Here is a 19066-nt window from a genome sequence, read left to right as displayed (position 1 = left end):
TTATTTTGCTTTTTTAGGTGGACTTTGGCAGCTGGGAAGCCTCCCAGCCCCTTTGCTCGCAGCCCCGCTGCTGCAGCTGCTGCTCCTGGCACCTTCCCCTCTGTTGCCGGACGAGCATCGAGCGCTAGGGAGGTAGAAAGAAAAGGATGGGATGGGATAGGATGGGATGGGCAGGGAGAAGACAGAGAAATCCTGCAGGCTTAGCTCAGGCCACCTGTGGTGGGATCTGCTTGGGATGAAGCCTCAAGGTGTCTGTGAAGTGGGAGAGGCCCCTCGTGCCCAAGCCCAGGAGAAAGTCCCAGGTGCAGCTGGTCAGCCTGGGGCTGAGTCAGGTGGAGCCAGACCTTGGGTGTCCCCAACAGGTATTCCCGCTCAGGGCAAGGCGTCTTGGGGCCAGGACTTTGCAAGGGAAGGACAGACTCTCCGGTTTGGGAAGGGGAGAGCCAGCCATCAGCGGGATCCCTCTGTCTTCAGCCAGGACTTTTATGTCCCACACGGAAAGCCAATCTGGGTGCCCAGCCAGACCCCTCGGATGTCAGGGAGCTCCAGCCCAAAGCCACTCTCCAAAACCTGCTTCTGTCTCACAAGGGGTGTCAGAGAAATGCCCTCTTTCCCCCAGGGCTGCCCTCAGTGGAGGGATGGGCCCTGCAGCTGGGAGAAGCACCGTCCCTTTTTGGAGGTAGTTACCAGGGGAGCTGCCTCTGCTGCTCCAGCTTCTGCCTGTTGGTCTCAACAACATGCTTGAATATGTCCCGCCGTGCTTGATGCGGCTCCAGCCTTTTCAGGACCTGGGTGGCTCGTGGGGAAAGGTTGCTGCAACAACGGGGAAATGTCATCCCTCAGCCTCTGCTGGAGACCCTTCTGCCTCTCCCCGCCTCCAGCCCCTGTGACCACCCGCTCCCATGTCCACCCACCCTTTGACCCTGCGGTGAGTTTTGGGCCTTGGCTGTGGGGGTGACCCGGGCCATGCCCGTGTTCGGAGACATCAGAGGCTGTCCTACACCACCCCAGGATGCAGGGACCGGGGTGCTGGACATCTCTGCGGGGTCACGGCTATGCGACGGCGCACACGTACCCAGGCTGGAGCCTTTTCAGCTGGGCTGCTGATGCCATCTCCTCTTCTGGGAGAGCGTTTTCAGCCTTCCTCCACCTCTTCTTGTCCTCCTTGTCCTCCTTGCCCCCGGACTGGGCTGGAGGGTGGGGAGCCCACAGGCCGCTAGTGCTGAGCTCCTGCCGAGGAGAAGACACTCTCAGCAAACCAGGTGGGAAGCAGAGGTGCTGTTCCCCGGGGACCTCCTGGGAGGAGCCTGCAGCAGGACGTGGGGGCTGGGAGACTCACCACCACGTGCCCACAGGGAAATGTCAGGGGAGGACCAGGGGTTGGCTACAGCTCCCGGCTGACCCTCCAGTTTCCCTCTGACACCACTGATGGCATCATAAGTGAGGAGGAGGGAAGGGCCACTGGCAGGGCGGGAACTGACAAGGAGCTCTCCACCAGCTTCGCCAGAGCAGACTCTGTGATATCCACTGGGTTCATCAGGGCAGACCACATGATCTCCACCGGGTTCGCCAGGGCAGACGACATGGTCCAAGGAGCCTTCTCACCTCCCTCCCTCTCCCGAGCACCAGTGCTCACGGCCCCCGGCTGCCTCTCCAGCACCCGACGGCCCAGCACGGGGCACTCACCAGCACCCTGCCCTCTCCTGACAAGGAGCCCCTTTGCTGCTTGTTCTTGGCCTGTTCCAGCCACCAGCAAAAAACACTCCAGAGGCAGGCCAAAGACATCGCCAGGGTAGCGATGACTGCTTTCAAATAAGCTCTTAACAGACGTCCTCTGCTGCCTGTGGCATACTTTTCTTTCTCTAATGTTGGCCAGAAGCAGATCCCTCTGAGTATGGGAAGAGTCTCCCCCCAGGCTCAGATGTTTCTCAGAGGACAAGGATTATGCAAGGAAACCACAAAATGCCCTTTGGCAGGCGATGAGAACAGTGGTTCCCCAGCATCTGCACGCTAATTCTACTGGAAGAGGATTGGGACTGACGAGGAAAGAGCAATTAGGCTTAGGTTGCTCTTTTGGGTGTAGAAAGGGAGGAGCAAAGGTGGGGAAAAGGTTGAGCAGAAACAGAAAATGGTGAGGAAGATACAAAAAGAAAAGAAAATGTCTTGGGGGTCTTCCAATAGGGGTTTTTCTCCCAACGGTAGAAGTGCGGGTGCCTGTAGATGGTAGAGAGGCTGTCCTGTGGACCCAAGCCTGTGGCGACCCCCTTGGACAACCCACCGGACCCTCCATCAAGTCTGCGCCGGAAGGGCTTGCTGGAGGAGGTGGAGAGAATTGCACCCAGGAATAAGGAGTGGGGAAGGGATGCAAAATTGTCATTCAGTACTAGTTGGGTGTGATTCGTAAGATCACGAGTGCTAGTTAGCAGTTCTACAGTTGTGTGTTCCCCGAGGTTAACCATTTAATTGCTTTACGGCTTTCTTAGCAGAGTAAAGCCAAACTAACAGGCACTGTTGTCAATAGGACCAAAGAGGCCTCGAGCCTGCTGCCTAACGGGGCAGAGTGGGACCTGTAGGAGGCAGCACAAGGCAGGGGCGCTCGACCCCTGCCCTCGTCCCAGCTGACGGCTGCTTCTGCCCCTTGGGTCCTGCTGCCAAGCTCTCCCCCACGGAGAGGAGCAGGCAAACGCCTGCCCTCAGCTGGTGTCAGTCCTGCTCCCACCCCCTGGAGACCCGCTGTCCGCAGCGCCCAATGGAGTGGGTGGCTGCGGCTCCCGGTGGCATCAACCGCTGCTCGTACCTTGGGCGGCTGCCGGTGCTCCCCTGCCGACCAGGCTTCCCACGTGGCCCATTCTGCCTGAGCTTTCTGTACCCGATCCCTGTACCCGGACCGCAGGTGCTCCACCTCGTCCCACTGCTCAGACAGCTCCCAGACGCCCTGCGGAGCACAGAAACGTGACAGCAGGCAGGATGAGCCTCAGCTCCTGGGCGGGGCTTCCTTCCGGTCTGACCCCTGCTCCTGCCCATCGCCTCAGCTGGTCGGTCAGCAGCCTCTGCTCCTCACAGACCAGGGGCCCTGGAGTCATCCCAGGTCCTCAACTCGTGGCAAACACCGTTGAGCAGCCAAAGACCTCAACTGTCAATGACCTGGAAAGGACTTGCACATTGTCCATAGCCCCTGGCCAGAATAAAGTGTTTCACGACAACCCAGGGGCAATGATAGACGGGAAGGGTGTGCAGCACCTTCCCTCTCACAAAGAAGAGCTGAAGGAGGTAACAGACAGGTTACAATGAACGCACGCCAGGGGATCTATTCAGGATTGCTCTCTGCACAAAGAGGCTTTTGCAGAGTCTCAGACAGCACAGTGATCACAGCCAGGCAGAGCACGTACCTGCAGCGCTCTCTTGCAGGCTTCAGAGGATGGGAGCTGCTGTGGGCACATGCGGTGCCCTCAGTGTGCTGCCGTGGTGCTCAGGGAGGGATCACTTCTTGGGCCCAGGCTCTCAGGAAGACTGAACGCCTGCAGGGCGAGGGAGACCAGGATGCCAGCCCACCTTGTCCAGCTTCAGCTGTCCCAGGATGTAATTGGACACAGCACCCCAGATAGCCACGATCTCTGGAAAGCAAGCGAAAGAGATGTCAGGCTCCACAGCCCCTCGGCAAGCTCCTTGCCCAGGGTGACAGACAGCAGCGTCCACAAACAGCCCAGAAAATCACCACTGTGCCTGGGGTTCTGGTCTGTGCCCCCATCTCAGACTGCTGAAGGAGACTGGTACGAGGTGAAGGGCTGATTTCCAGCCGGCTCCAGAGAGCCCTGGGGGACTGCAGGGCACCCCAGTCCCCGGAATGCAGGACCCCTTTTCCCCAGAGCCAGATCCCACACAGGCAACAGTTCCCAGGAAAAGCTGGCCCTGGATGGCCCCCCTGTGAGGGGAACGAGCCCTGCCCAAGAGCCTTGGGACTCAGGGCAGCCCCAGCCAGCACCAGGACCCGTGAGTCCTGGCGGCCACACTGTCCCCCAAGCTCAGTGAGACCCTCAGGATGGGCTCTTGCAGCAGCCCCCACCCCTGTCCCACCACCCCCACAGCCCAGCAGCTGCAGCTCTTGAGAGCGGACAGCCCCGATATGACCCCTTGGGAAGGAGCTCCCAAAACCCTCACCCTTGGTGGAGAGCTGCAGGAGCGTGGGGAACAAGAAGCTCAGGTCTGAGCTGATGGCCACAGTGCAGCAGCCCTCCATCGCGCTTGCTGAGGAGAAGGGATGCACCTCCCTGCCCCTTGCCCCAAACTCCTCTCCAACAAGACCCCGCTCCTCTGCCCCTCACGAAGGGTCCCCCCACGCAGCCTCGCGGAGCAGCTCACGAGGGCAGCTGTGGGCAGCACCCGAGCAGTGCTCAGCAGTGCCCGGGCCTCGCTAGAAACTCCCGGCACTGCCATGGCACCAGGGAGACCTGCCTGTGACACACTGTATCCCCCTATGACATCAGGTCACGTCATTGGAGGACTCGTGACGCCAGCAGGGAGGTGGCAGAGCTGAGGGGGGAGGCAAGAGATGTTCCCTCTTGTCTGGGGAAACAGTCCCCTCCCCTCCCCCCAGTTCCATCCCACAATGACAGACAAACCCATCCAGAGCATCCTGAAATGGTTCTGGAGCTGTGCAATACCCAACCTGGGGCCCCAGAGAACTGGCGCCTGGGCCTGCACCCACAGGTCTCTGTGGCTGGGAGCCCTCCTGGGCAGCTGGGGCATGGGGGTGGCTCAGGTGGGCTTCTTTCCAAAGGTGGGACCGCAACCGCACAGGAGCCGCAGCCCCCTCTGCGTGCCCGAGCACTCGCACTGGCAGCACGGCACCTGCTTGGCACCCGTGTGTGTGACACGTGGGAGGTATGGCAGTGCTGGGGCCTCTCCCAGGGACAAATATACAGAAAGTAGCCACCGATTGATTCAGTCTAGCATTTAAAAGGCTTCCAGTCCCTGAAAAGGAAATTCTGCAGGTAGCTCTCGATCAAGGCAATCTTTGAATGGAGCTGAAGTCAGTTTGTGAAAACAATTACATACATGCCTGAAACAGAGAAGTAAACTACATCAAGCAGGAGACTCTTTGAGCTGAGATGGCAAGAAAAGAACAGGCAGGCAGCAAGCAAACCTTAAGCCACACTGACAAACACCAGAAGCTCTATAGTGCCTTTTTATAGCCTGTCAGCAAACCAAGCTTTCCAAGCAAACACTTCCTTGAGCAGGATGAGAAACGTGATTTATAGACAATCAGCTCAGTTGTGCCAGTGCAAAGGAAGGCACCTGGCAAGCTCTTCATACGGTTTGAAGTGAAAACCCAGGTCCTGAGACAGCTGTTTGTAAACAGCGTCCATTCAAAAAGCATAAGGCAATTCAGAAAGTGTAGCAGAAGACGTGTATTTCAGCGTCTCACTCTTACCTCATGTCTTCTGAAGAAGGTATTTCCTCCACCCTCTGTAGCACGACCATACCAGTAAGATGCAAGTTATAACGTTAACAAGAGCAAAAGCAAATGTTATTTTAGACTGCGCTACCCTTCAGAAGCAGTTAGTTCAGCTACATTAAAATTAACAACTAAATCACTCTCTTGTGTGAAATATACTACTTATACATAACAGTAAAATGAATGAGGTCCTTCCTCTGCATCCGTCAACACCCCAAGGTCTTCCACATCCATCATTTAGCATCTAAGCATCTTCTCCATGTCCTCCATCCTTCCTAACACCACTCCTGCAGCACTCAGATAGTTGACATAGAAGAGCAAAGACAGGCAGGTACAAACAAGCATTTAAAACAGTAGACGTCATCAGTATGACATTTTAAGACAGTACGCACAAAGCCAGAGTCAGTGACCCTTGGCCAACTTTTTAAACGCCACTTAGAACTTGGGTTAAATGTTTACTTTTTACAGAGAGATTTCAGAACAAGAGGTGGAGGATCTGCAATCATACACTGTTTTCAGGTTCATTTTCCCTTCTGCTGAGCACAGTAATAAAATTAATCTACTTCAGTAGGAGAAAAATAAGAATTCTGAAGAGAAAGAAGTTATGGTAGTCTTCCATAGTACGTAAACTGCTCTGCATGACGGCGTTAAATCATTCTTAGTTAGCAGCCTTCCTCAGATCAAAGGCTGCTTATTCTTCTCTTAACTCTAAGCAAGTTTCGTGTTGTTTGTCCAAGATTTTACGTGCTGGAGAAACCATCCTGGCTGTTGCTAGGCTTTGCAAGTCTTTCAGAAAACAATGCCAATTTGGGCTTCACCAAGAGAAGTAAGCCACGGCCAGAGCTGCAGAAACGCCAGGACGAATTTGCTTTGGCTGGATTGATCTTTCTGTGGTATCTCGACTCAGCCAAGTGCCACAAGAAACGTTTGTAAGCAGGGGAAAGAAATTGTGCAAAACGGAGGCACTTCTGAGACAAAGGTCTCTGAAGAGGGCGACTTCAATCTCCTCAACGTCACAATGGAAAGCCACCGTTTGAAGGGAATCGATTTCAAGGGAAGTCCCAGCCTTGCATAAAGAATAGGCTTTCAGGCATAAAAACGAGGCTTTGGGCCCTAACAAGAGGGGGCTGGGCCTTAATAGAGGGGGTTGGGCCCTAAAAAGAGGGGTAATGGCCTAACCCTGCCAGGAGTAACAACTCCTCCTGCTGCTGCCAAGAGGAGAAGAAAGTCCTTCGCCCACCTCACGCCCCACGTTACGCAAGGAAAAGCCCCCAGACCGCAAGGAGGGCTCCGAGCCAGAGTCAGCTGCGTGCCACACATGGGCAGCTCCCTCAGGATATACATTTCCCAGCCTGCTCATCTGGAAGCCTCCACAGCGCAGGTCACCTCTCAGCAACCCGAGTGGAAGAGAGGCCTCCAAGGAGCGGGGAGCAGAGGCCTGGTTTTCATAGAGGCAGAAGAGGCTCCCTGAGCAGAGGGATTCCCGCCCTCCGCTCCTGGCCCTGCCATTAACCTCACCGTATTCCTCTGCAGAGTTCTGGCTGCAGATGGAGCTTCTCCTGCAGGCTTTCGCTCTTCCAGCCCATAGGCCGAGCAGAGCTGGGACATACGGAAATACAGTCCCTTGCCGAGCCTTTTCCAGGGCCGTTTTCGCTTCCTGGCGCCGTGCTGCTGTCAATGCCGGAGCCTGGGCAGGGCGGGGGTCTTTTCCTCAGGGATCTGAAGGAGTGTCCGTGAGAACTGAGGGCCCCAGGCCTGGCCCGGCCCCACAGGGACCCAGGCCAGGCCTGCGGGTCTCTCCTCGCCCCAGTGGGGCTCAGCGCGGGGCCGGGGAGGGCCGGGGGGCTCCCACATGCCCCCACCTGCTGCCAGGCCTGGGGGCTCTGGGGGCCACACCTGGCCGGGGGCGGAGCCTTGAGCCCTAAACCTGGGGGGTTAGGCCCTAAAAATGCAGCTTTGCACCCTAAAGTGAGGGTTTGGAGCCTAAAATCAGGCCTCAGAAACTACGGATGCGGCTTTGGGCCCTAAAAATGAGGCTCTGAAACATGAAATGGCTTTGGAGAGTAAAAATGAGGCTCTGGACCCTATAAAGGGAGCTTTGGACAGTAAACAAAAAAGGCTTTGGGCCCTCAAAAGAGGGGTTTTGACCTGATAAAGGATGGTTTGGACCCTCAAAATGCAGCTTCAGACCCAATAAATGCAGCTTTTGACTCTATAAATGAGGGTTTAGACCCTAAAAATAAGGCTTTGGACCTTAAAATGAGGCCTTGGGCCCTAAAAATGAGGCTTTGGATCCGTGGCGTGCTGGGAGCTGGAGTCCCTGCCCAGTGGCTCCGCTCCCTGGGGTTTGTCACCCCCTGGCACTTCCAGACTAAGCAGGATGGCAACGGCCAAATAACGGACAATCAGACTCAAACCGTCGCCCCACTCTCTCCCTTGCTAAATGGCACCTCCAGCAACAGTCTACCTACCCCCTGGGTGTGGGGCTCTAAAATGAGGCTTTGGAGAATAACGGGGAGGCTTCGGGCCCTTAAGTGATGCCTTGGACCCTAAAATTGAGGCTTTGGATCCTCAAATGAGGCTTTGGGCCCTGAAATGAGGCTTTGGAAACTAATAATGCTGCTTTGGACTGTGAAAACAAAGGCTCAGACCTTAAAAAATAGCTGTGCAACCCAAAAATGAAGCTTTGGCCCCTAAACAAAGGGTTTAGGGGGCTCTATGAAAGGGGGTTTGGGACCAAAAAATGGATCTCTAAACCCTAAAAATGAAACCCTGGGCCCTTAAAACCAGGGGTTTGAAAACGAAAACGAACCTTTGGACCCTGAAATGCTGCTTTGGACGCCACAAATGAGGCTTTGAATGCTAAAAATGAGACTTTAATTCCTAAAATTGAGGCTTTGGGCCCTAAAGATGAGGCTTTGGAAACAAATGAGGCTTTGGAAACAGAAAATGAGGCACTGTTCCTCAAAACGAGGCTTTGGATCCTTAAAATGCTTATTTGGACACTTAAAATTTAGGTTTGGAAAATATAAATTAGGCTTTGGACCCTAAAGTGAGATTTTGGTCCCTAAATTGATGCTTCAGACCATATAAATGAGGCTTTGGACCTGGAAATGAGACTTCAGACCCTGTAAATGTGTCTTTGGACCCTAAGAACGAAGCGTTAGGGCTTTAAAATGAGGCTTTGGAACCTGTAACTGTGGATTTGTACCCTAAATGAGGCTTTACGCTTTGGATGCTAAAAAGAGGCTTTGTGCCCTAAAGCAGAGGGAAAAGAGGGGTTTGGACCCTCACAACGAGGCTTTGAGCCCTAACCTGAGGGTTTGTGCCTTAACAATGAGTATGTGGATGCTCAAAATTAGGATTGGGACCCTAAAACGAGGGGGCTGGACCCTAAGAATGAGGCTTTGGACCCTAAAAGTGAAGCTTGGTACCCTAAAATGAGGCTTGGGACCCTACAAATGAGGCTTTGGGGCCTAAAATGATTCTTTGAGCCCCAAAGATGAGGCTTTGAGCCCTAAATATGGTGTTTGGACCCTAAAAAGAAGGCTTTGAACCGTGAAAATGAGGCTTGGCAGCCTAAAATGAGGCTTTGGGCCCCAGAAATGAGGGGCCGGATCTTAAAATCGAGGATTTGGACACTAAAATGATGCTTAGTGTTCTAAAAATGAGGATTTGGAAACTTAAATGAATCTTTAGACCCTAACAGTGAGCCTTTCTACCCTAAAAGAGGGATTTGGACCCTAAAAATCAGCATTTGGACCCACAAAATGCAGCTGTGTGTCAAAAAACTCAGGGACTGGACCCTAAAACTGAGGCCTTTGATGCTAGAATCTAAGCTTTGGACACTACAAAGGAGGCTTTGGGACGTAAAAATGAAGCCTTGAGCCCTAAGACTGAGGGTTTGGACCCGCAAGATGTGGCTTGGACCCTCCAAAAATGACACTTTGGACCCTGAAAATGAGGCTTCAGAAACTAAAAATGTGACTTTGGGCCCTAAAACGGAGAGTTTAGACCGTAAAAATGAAGCTTTGGAGCCTAAAATGAGGCTTTGGAAGCCCAAACTAAGACTTTGGAAAGGAAGAATGAGGCTTTAGTCCCTTAAAAAAGGCTTTGAGCCCTAAAACTGAGGCTTTCAAAACTAAAAATGCAGCTTTGGTCCCTGAAACAGAGGCTTTGTACCCTGAAAATATGGCTTTGAGCTTTAAGACTGAGGCTTTGGAACGTCAAATGAGGCTTTGGGCCTAACATGAGGCTTTGGAACACGGAAATAAGACTTTGAAAGTAAAAAGGTGGCTTTGGGCCCTAAAATTGAGGCTTTGCACTCCAAAACGAGGCTTCAGAGCCTACATTTGTAGCTTGGGACCCCGAAAAAAGGCTTGTGGCCCTAAAAGTGAGGGTTTAGACCATGAAAATGAAACTGTGGGCCCTAAAGGTGGCCATGGGCTGTAAAAGAGGGACGTGAACCCTAACAACCCTCAAACCGACAATTTTCACCCATAAAATGAGGCTCTGGGCCCTAAAAATGAGGCTTTATAGCCTACAAGAGGGGTTTGGACCCTAAAAATGAGGTCTTTGGGCCCTAAGAATGAGGTTGTGGACCTTAAGAAAAATGAGGCTTTGGGCCCTAAGAATGAGGCTTTTGGAATTTAAAGTGAGGCTTTCTACCCTAAAAAGTCGGGTTCGCGTTTGGACCCTAAAATGAGTATTTGGATACCCAACATGAGGCTTGGGACCCTAACAATGATGGGCTGGATCCTAAAAATGACACTCTGGACCCTGAAAATGAGGCTTTAGAAACTAAAAATGTGGCTTTGGGCCCTAAAACGTAGGGTTTGGACTGTAAAAATGAGGCTTTGGAAGCCAATAGAGGCTTTGGAAAGGAAGAAAGAGGCTTATGGCCCTAAAAGTGAGGGTTTAGACCCTAAAAATGAAACTGTGGGCCCTAAAAAAGGCTGTGGGTTGTAAAAGAGGGGTTTGGACCCTAGAAATAAGGCTTTTGACTCTAAACCAGAGGCTTTGAAGATGCCTTCAAAGACATATTTGGACCTTCCAAATCAGACATTGGGCCTTAAAAAGGACTCTTTGGGCCCTTAAAATGAGACTTTGAACCTTGAAAGAGGGCTTTGGAACTTATAAATGAGGTTTGAACACTAAACACGAGGTTTTGTACCTTAAAAATGATTATTTGGACCCTCAAATGGAGGCTTTGGGCCTTTAAAAATTATTCTTTCAGCCCTAAAAATGAGCCTTGCATCTTAAAAATGAAGGTCTCTGCGTTATCCAGGCGGCACGGGATTTCACTGGGCTGGGGACAACGGACGGCATCGTGCTGGGACAGACCCCGGAGGAGGGGTCTCCCCAAGGGGTCTGGGGGCCTTGCCCTGCCCTCCCGTTGCCCATGGGGATCCCAGCCACCCCTCCCACCATGGTGTGACCACCTCAGGCTGGTGCAAGGAACAGCCCAGGACAGCCCCGGCCCCACCACTCACCCAGAAGTGTGAGCTCTCTCTACGTGTGTGTGAGCACATGCGTGCTGGGAGGCGCGTGCGCACGTGTGGCGTGGACGGTGTGCTGGGGCGCAGGAGTAGGGGTGCACGTGTTCACGCCACGGGCCGTGGGGGACTTTATTCCCTCCTGCCCCTGTGAGCCATTCTGGGATCCCACATGGGGTTTGTACAACCCTTGCAGACAGACCCACCACCAGGCACAGGCTGGCACCTCCAGCTGAGAACTGCTCTTTATTTTGCTTTTTTAGGTGGACTTTGGCAGCTGGGAAGCCTCCCAGCCCCTTTGCTCGCAGCCCCGCTGCTGCAGCTGCTGCTCCTGGCACCTTCCCCTCTGTTGCCGGACGAGCATCGAGCGCTAGGGAGGTAGAAAGAAAAGGATGGGATGGGATAGGATGGGATGGGCAGGGAGAAGACAGAGAAATCCTGCAGGCTTAGCTCAGGCCACCTGTGGTGGGATCTGCTTGGGATGAAGCCTCAAGGTGTCTGTGAAGTGGGAGAGGCCCCTCGTGCCCAAGCCCAGGAGAAAGTCCCAGGTGCAGCTGGTCAGCCTGGGGCTGAGTCAGGTGGAGCCAGACCTTGGGTGTCCCCAACAGGTATTCCCGCTCAGGGCAAGGCGTCTTGGGGCCAGGACTTTGCAAGGGAAGGACAGACTCTCCGGTTTGGGAAGGGGAGAGCCAGCCATCAGCGGGATCCCTCTGTCTTCAGCCAGGACTTTTATGTCCCACACGGAAAGCCAATCTGGGTGCCCAGCCAGACCCCTCGGATGTCAGGGAGCTCCAGCCCAAAGCCACTCTCCAAAACCTGCTTCTGTCTCACAAGGGGTGTCAGAGAAATGCCCTCTTTCCCCCAGGGCTGCCCTCAGTGGAGGGATGGGCCCTGCAGCTGGGAGAAGCACCGTCCCTTTTTGGAGGTAGTTACCAGGGGAGCTGCCTCTGCTGCTCCAGCTTCTGCCTGTTGGTCTCAACAACATGCTTGAATATGTCCCGCCGTGCTTGATGCGGCTCCAGCCTTTTCAGGACCTGGGTGGCTCGTGGGGAAAGGTTGCTGCAACAACGGGGAAATGTCATCCCTCAGCCTCTGCTGGAGACCCTTCTGCCTCTCCCCGCCTCCAGCCCCTGTGACCACCCGCTCCCATGTCCACCCACCCTTTGACCCTGCGGTGAGTTTTGGGCCTTGGCTGTGGGGGTGACCCGGGCCATGCCCGTGTTCGGAGACATCAGAGGCTGTCCTACACCACCCCAGGACGCAGGGACCGGGGTGCTGGACATCTCTGCGGGGTCACGGCTATGCGACGGCGCACACGTACCCAGGCTGGAGCCTTTTCAGCTGGGCTGCTGATGCCATCTCCTCTTCTGGGAGAGCGTTTTCAGCCTTCCTCCACCTCTTCTTGTCCTCCTTGTCCTCCTTGCCCCCGGACTGGGCTGGAGGGTGGGGAGCCCACAGGCCGCTAGTGCTGAGCTCCTGCCGAGGAGAAGACACTCTCAGCAAACCAGGTGGGAAGCAGAGGTGCTGTTCCCCGGGGACCTCCTGGGAGGAGCCTGCAGCAGGACGTGGGGGCTGGGAGACTCACCACCACGTGCCCACAGGGAAATGTCAGGGGAGGACCAGGGGTTGGCTACAGCTCCCGGCTGACCCTCCAGTTTCCCTCTGACACCACTGATGGCATCATAAGTGAGGAGGAGGGAAGGGCCACTGGCAGGGCGGGAACTGACAAGGAGCTCTCCACCAGCTTCGCCAGAGCAGACTCTGTGATATCCACTGGGTTCATCAGGGCAGACCACATGATCTCCACCGGGTTCGCCAGGGCAGACGACATGGTCCAAGGAGCCTTCTCACCTCCCTCCCTCTCCCGAGCACCAGTGCTCACGGCCCCCGGCTGCCTCTCCAGCACCCGACGGCCCAGCACGGGGCACTCACCAGCACCCTGCCCTCTCCTGACAAGGAGCCCCTTTGCTGCTTGTTCTTGGCCTGTTCCAGCCACCAGCAAAAAACACTCCAGAGGCAGGCCAAAGACATCGCCAGGGTAGCGATGACTGCTTTCAAATAAGCTCTTAACAGACGTCCTCTGCTGCCTGTGGCATACTTTTCTTTCTCTAATGTTGGCCAGAAGCAGATCCCTCTGAGTATGGGAAGAGTCTCCCCCCAGGCTCAGATGTTTCTCAGAGGACAAGGATTATGCAAGGAAACCACAAAATGCCCTTTGGCAGGCGATGAGAACAGTGGTTCCCCAGCATCTGCACGCTAATTCTACTGGAAGAGGATTGGGACTGACGAGGAAAGAGCAATTAGGCTTAGGTTGCTCTTTTGGGTGTAGAAAGGGAGGAGCAAAGGTGGGGAAAAGGTTGAGCAGAAACAGAAAATGGTGAGGAAGATACAAAAAGAAAAGAAAATGTCTTGGGGGTCTTCCAATAGGGGTTTTTCTCCCAACGGTAGAAGTGCGGGTGCCTGTAGATGGTAGAGAGGCTGTCCTGTGGACCCAAGCCTGTGGCGACCCCCTTGGACAACCCACCGGACCCTCCATCAAGTCTGCGCCGGAAGGGCTTGCTGGAGGAGGTGGAGAGAATTGCACCCAGGAATAAGGAGTGGGGAAGGGATGCAAAATTGTCATTCAGTACTAGTTGGGTGTGATTCGTAAGATCACGAGTGCTAGTTAGCAGTTCTACAGTTGTGTGTTCCCCGAGGTTAACCATTTAATTGCTTTACGGCTTTCTTAGCAGAGTAAAGCCAAACTAACAGGCACTGTTGTCAATAGGACCAAAGAGGCCTCGAGCCTGCTGCCTAACGGGGCAGAGTGGGACCTGTAGGAGGCAGCACAAGGCAGGGGCGCTCGACCCCTGCCCTCGTCCCAGCTGACGGCTGCTTCTGCCCCTTGGGTCCTGCTGCCAAGCTCTCCCCCACGGAGAGGAGCAGGCAAACGCCTGCCCTCAGCTGGTGTCAGTCCTGCTCCCACCCCCTGGAGACCCGCTGTCCGCAGCGCCCAATGGAGTGGGTGGCTGCGGCTCCCGGTGGCATCAACCGCTGCTCGTACCTTGGGCGGCTGCCGGTGCTCCCCTGCCGACCAGGCTTCCCACGTGGCCCATTCTGCCTGAGCTTTCTGTACCCGATCCCTGTACCCGGACCGCAGGTGCTCCACCTCGTCCCACTGCTCAGACAGCTCCCAGACGCCCTGCGGAGCACAGAAACGTGACAGCAGGCAGGATGAGCCTCAGCTCCTGGGCGGGGCTTCCTTCCGGTCTGACCCCTGCTCCTGCCCATCGCCTCAGCTGGTCGGTCAGCAGCCTCTGCTCCTCACAGACCAGGGGCCCTGGAGTCATCCCAGGTCCTCAACTCGTGGCAAACACCGTTGAGCAGCCAAATGTCAATGACCTGGAAAGGACTTGCACATTGTCCATAGCCCCTGGCCAGAATAAAGTGTTTCGCGACAACCCAGGGGCAATGATAGACGGGAAGGGTGCGCAGCACCTTCCCTCTCACAAAGAAGAGCTGAAGGAGGTAACAGACAGGTTACAATGAACGCACGCCAGGGGATCTATTCAGGATTGCTCTCTGCACAAAGAGGCTTTTGCAGAGTCTCAGACAGCACAGTGATCACAGCCAGGCAGAGCACGTACCTGCAGCGCTCTCTTGCAGGCTTCAGAGGATGGGAGTGCTGAGGTGGGCCTGGCTGGAGGCGCTGGCTCCTGCCTGCCTGCTTCCTTCTTCCTGCGGGAGCTGCCTGGACGCAGGGGGTACACGCTGCAAAAAGACACCAGGAGGAGTCGGCATGAACGCGGGGCAGTTTGGTCTAAACCCGGCGCCTACCAGCTGCGCCCACCCCTGCGGCAGACAGCGGTGCTGCAGAGAACGGGTGTGTTGGACTGGCAGTGCTCATGCCAACCACGACTGCCCCACGCCAGCACACTTGGCTGTGGCACGACAGGCCCTCGGTAACGCTCGGGGTGCCCATGTCCAGCCCCTCTTGGCAGAAGGAGGAGAGGAGCAGTGTCTGTGCGATGACGAGTTCCCAGAGACACCGTCACACCCCGATGGGACTTGATACATCACCTTCTCCTCCTTGGTCCCAAACACAGCATGTTTATGGATGGAAAACAGATTATTGCTGGGGACACAGTGTGAAGTAGGAGAAAGCGATCCAGAAAGGGAGGAATCCTGCCATTTCCCCATCCCTATGCTCTCGTTTGTTCCCACCACAAAGATGGGATTTCATAGAAAAGAAGAGCCTGAAAGAAACTCTCTCATCTGGTATCAAAGTGCCCCAGGCTGGTGGAAGAACTGGGGGAGGCGGGGCCATCTCCCACGGCAAGGTGGAGCCTTTGCTGAGCCACATCAGATGGATGAGATGGAGACACAGCGGAGAGGACAGCACCTCAGGTCTGCCGTAAGGGCGAGGAAAGCAATGTGGGGTGCACTCAACGTCCGCTGCCTTCCCCACTAAGGGTCGTGGCATGGGGCAAACAAGCTCACAACAATCCTGAGAAGACACCGTGGGACGTGTTAGGGCGAGGGAAGGAGACATGCTTCCACAAGGACGGACTGTTGGGGGACTCCTTAGGGGAGAGGAGCTTCTGCAACAAAGATCTGCATTCAGCTCCCAAAAGACCAGGACCCTGGTGGAAAACGCAGCCGGTCCCCAGGAGACCTGCCGCATGCTCGCCACCCAGTGAGAGAATGGCCATCACGAGGACGCGTGTCAGGAACCCTTCACAGTCCCTACGGCCGGCATCTCCAAAGGGGGCGTCCCCTCCGCATGGGTGCAAGGGTCCCCTTCATCCCCTCCCCCAGGGGTCTCACATGACAGAGGGCTGCTTCTCCACGTCTTGCTGTCTTGATCCCCAGCTGGGCAGCACAGGCAGGGGAAGCCCCTCCCGCCGCTTCAGCAGCTTGCCAGGATGCCCCTCTGTAACTGGGAAAGGAGGAAGCTCTTCAGAGCAGCCCTGAGGGGAGCGCGTTTTAACCAGGCCACAGTCCCCCAGCGTGGGGCAGGGCCCCCCAGACAGCAGGGACCCGTTCTCGTACCTCTGCTGATCCTGCGCTTCTCCACAGCCTTCTGTTGCTGGGTGGAGCTGGGGGAGGAAGCCTTGGCCTTCGCTTTGCTGCTCACGGTCAGCTGGAGCCTGGAACGCAAATGGCAATGGGGGCTTGAAGAAGGGCGACCCCCTGCCCCCTGTAGCTTCCTGGCACTGATCCTCCACCCTCTCGTCCAGGGCCTTGCACCCCTTTTCCTTGGTGTCCGTGCATGGGGGTTTTTGGCAATCCGCCCCCAAAACCATAAAATGGAGCCAAAATTCCTTTCCGCGTGCAGTATGCTCTCTCTGACGTGAAATACGGCAGGCCGGACATGAGAAACACAATCACAATGCCCGCTCACTCCAGGCAGAGACACACGTAGCTGAAACGCAGCATTAATTAACCAGGGACCTTTCACTTCAGGATCAACCCCTGATGTGATGCTGAGCATCAAGCCCTGGCAGTGCACGTTTGAGCCGGAGCTGGGAAGCCACCTGCTTGGTCAGCCGAGGGCCGCAGAGGAACCGCACTCACCTCGGGAATGTGTTGGCAGGAATTGCCTGCACCCCCTGAGCGGCGGTCGCTCCACCGGAGACAGTCGGATCTGGCTTCCACAGCCTCTGCAAAGTGACGCAGATCTGTTAAAAGGTTTCCAGGGCACTTTTCTCATGGCTCCCAAAGGAAGCAGACCTGTCTCCCGCTCCAAAAGAAAGCCACCTCTCCAAACCCCTCTTGAAAAATCCTCCTCTGTGAGCATCAGCCCTTGCTCTGCTCTGGAGAAGCTGCACAGCAAGCACTGAGACGATGCAATAACACTGCCAGGCTTTTTGCAGGGCCCAGGACTCAGAAGAAATGCTCTTTGCTAACGGAGGAGTCAGTGGCCTGCCACGTCCGGGCTGGCCAACGGCGACCCAGCTGTTCACCCTTCAGCTGGACTCCCAAAGAAGCCGGAGCGGCCCTCAAAACCTGAGTGACTTACGCTCTGAAGCAGCGCAATTGGGCTGGCAGTGCTCTCCAGGCCTGTGATGCAGTGGTAATAAAACTGCATGCAGAGGAAGTTGCCTTTGCAGGCCAGGATGCCGATGTCCTGGAAGGCGAAGGCGAAGCGCTTCCCACTCCTCAGCTGGAAGGAGTACAGGAGAATGGTCTCCTGCACGCAGTTCTCCACCAGGCACCGTGGGAAGCCGCTGGCTCGCGAGAGCTGCTGGAAGTTGAGCGGCTCCGCCTTGACGTCGTCTGCAAGGAGGAGGAACAGCGTCACTGCCACTGCAGGCCAAATTTCCGTGCAAGATTTGTATAGCAAAAGGCCACAGAAAAGAAACAGCCTGTTTGTAGAAACAGCCACTGGGGAGCGGTTTGTTTTGGGGGAGCCTCCCGACCTCTGGAGGGAATTCTCTGCTTCTCCCAGCCCTTTCCAAGGAGCAGGGAGCACACACCCCGCCCGGACGCAGAGCAGGGAAGTAGGGGGTGGCCGCTGCCTTCTCCTCACCAGGGATAATTTCTGTGGGGCACTCGAGACCCTCCAGCCAGAACTTGTCGATAGCCAGCTGGAATATGGGTCTGCGCACCACAAACACCTCCTGTGTGCCGAAGAGACGCTTTTGGACGATAGCGAATGTCCCGAGTCCCGCCACCACGACACCCTGCAGAGGAAAATGACACAAAGGCTGGCGAGGGAGTACTGCAGAGATGGGAAAGTGATGGCTGTCACAGAGTGGGGACACTGCTCCGTGCCCTCCCCACCCCCAGGGGCAAGGGGGGAAGGTGGGGCACTTTGGGAAGCTTTGGAAAAGAGACGTTCTCTGGTTTTTCTTCGCCGTCCTCAACGTATTTGCTAACATCCCTTGGCTAGAGAAGATCCTGGGGTTGTCAACACAGGGATCATCCCTTGGACTGATTCCCAGGGATTATCCTTGGCATGGACCCAGGGTAATCCTGCGTCCCTCTGCTTGGTCTCCCCACTCTGACCACAGGGAAGGGTGAAGACCGAGGGTGTGCGAGCGCTTTCTTGGACTGGATCTGGACGTTGCTTCTCTCCTGGTTGGCCAAGAAGCTGCTGTGGGCACATGCGGTGCCCTCAGTGTGCTGCCGTGGTGCTCAGGGAGGGATCACTTCTTGGGCCCAGGCTCTCAGGAAGACTGAACGCCTGCAGGGCGAGGGAGACCAGGATGCCAGCCCACCTTGTCCAGCTTCAGCTGTCCCAGGATGTAATTGGACACAGCACCCCAGATAGCCACGATCTCTGGAAAGCAAGCGAAAGAGATGTCAGGCTCCACAGCCCCTCGGCAAGCTCCTTGCCCAGGGTGACAGACAGCAGCGTCCACAAACAGCCCAGAAAATCACCACTGTGCCTGGGGTTCTGGTCTGTGCCCCCATCTCAGACTGCTGAAGGAGACTGGTACGAGGTGAAGGGCTGATTTCCAGCCGGCTCCAGAGAGCCCTGGGGGACTGCAGGGCACCCCAGTCCCCGGAATGCAGGACCCCTTTTCCCCAGAGCCAGATCCCACACAGGCAACAGTTCCCAGGAAAAGCTGGCCCTGGATGGCCCCCCTGTGAGGGGAACGAGCCCTGCCCAAGAGCCTTGGGACTCAGGGCAGCCCCAGCCAGCACCAGGACCCGTGAGTCCTGGCGGCCACACTGTCCCCCAAGCTCAGTGAGACCCTCAGGATGGGCTCTTGCAGCAGCCCCCACCCCTGTCCCACCACCCCCACAGCCCAGCAGCTGCAGCTCTTGAGAGCGGACAGCCCCGATATGACCCCTTGGGAAGGAGCTCCCAAAACCCTCACCCTTGGTGGAGAGCTGCAGGAGCGTGGGGAACAAGAAGCTCAGGTCTGAGCTGATGGCCACAGTGCAGCAGCCCTCCATCGCGCTTGCTGAGGAGAAGGGATGCACCTCCCTGCCCCTTGCCCCAAACTCCTCTCCAACAAGACCCCGCTCCTCTGCCCCTCACGAAGGGTCCCCCCACGCAGCCTCGCGGAGCAGCTCACGAGGGCAGCTGTGGGCAGCACCCGAGCAGTGCTCAGCAGTGCCCGGGCCTCGCTAGAAACTCCCGGCACTGCCATGGCACCAGGGAGACCTGCCTGTGACACACTGT

General features: G+C 55.9%; 2 protein-coding genes across 2 annotated transcripts; both read right to left on the bottom strand.

The window, feature by feature from the left end:
• LOC128143763 (uncharacterized) lies at positions 1 to 4237 on the bottom strand. The gene is made up of 5 exons (XM_052791400.1): positions 4064 to 4237; positions 2798 to 2935; positions 1076 to 1230; positions 688 to 813; positions 1 to 124 (listed from the first exon to the last, which is right to left on the bottom strand). The coding sequence occupies exons 1-5, from the start codon at positions 4235 to 4237 to the stop codon at positions 1 to 3; spliced, it is 717 nt and encodes a 238-aa protein (XP_052647360.1).
• Positions 4238 to 11196: 6959 nt separating this feature from the next.
• On the bottom strand, positions 11197 to 17020 carry LOC128143762 (uncharacterized). Its single transcript, XM_052791399.1, has 9 exons — positions 16952 to 17020; positions 16507 to 16592; positions 15982 to 16079; positions 15757 to 15862; positions 14577 to 14700; positions 13994 to 14131; positions 12272 to 12426; positions 11884 to 12009; positions 11197 to 11320 (listed from the first exon to the last, which is right to left on the bottom strand). The coding sequence occupies exons 1-9, from the start codon at positions 17018 to 17020 to the stop codon at positions 11197 to 11199; spliced, it is 1026 nt and encodes a 341-aa protein (XP_052647359.1).
• Between the last annotated feature and the right edge of the window lie 2046 nt (positions 17021 to 19066).

Source organism: Harpia harpyja, chromosome 7, assembly GCF_026419915.1.
Source record: "Harpia harpyja isolate bHarHar1 chromosome 7, bHarHar1 primary haplotype, whole genome shotgun sequence".
Taxonomy (NCBI): domain Eukaryota; kingdom Metazoa; phylum Chordata; class Aves; order Accipitriformes; family Accipitridae; genus Harpia; species Harpia harpyja.
The sequence above is the reverse complement of the archived record's forward strand: the minus strand, read 5'-3'. Positions and strand labels throughout refer to the sequence as shown.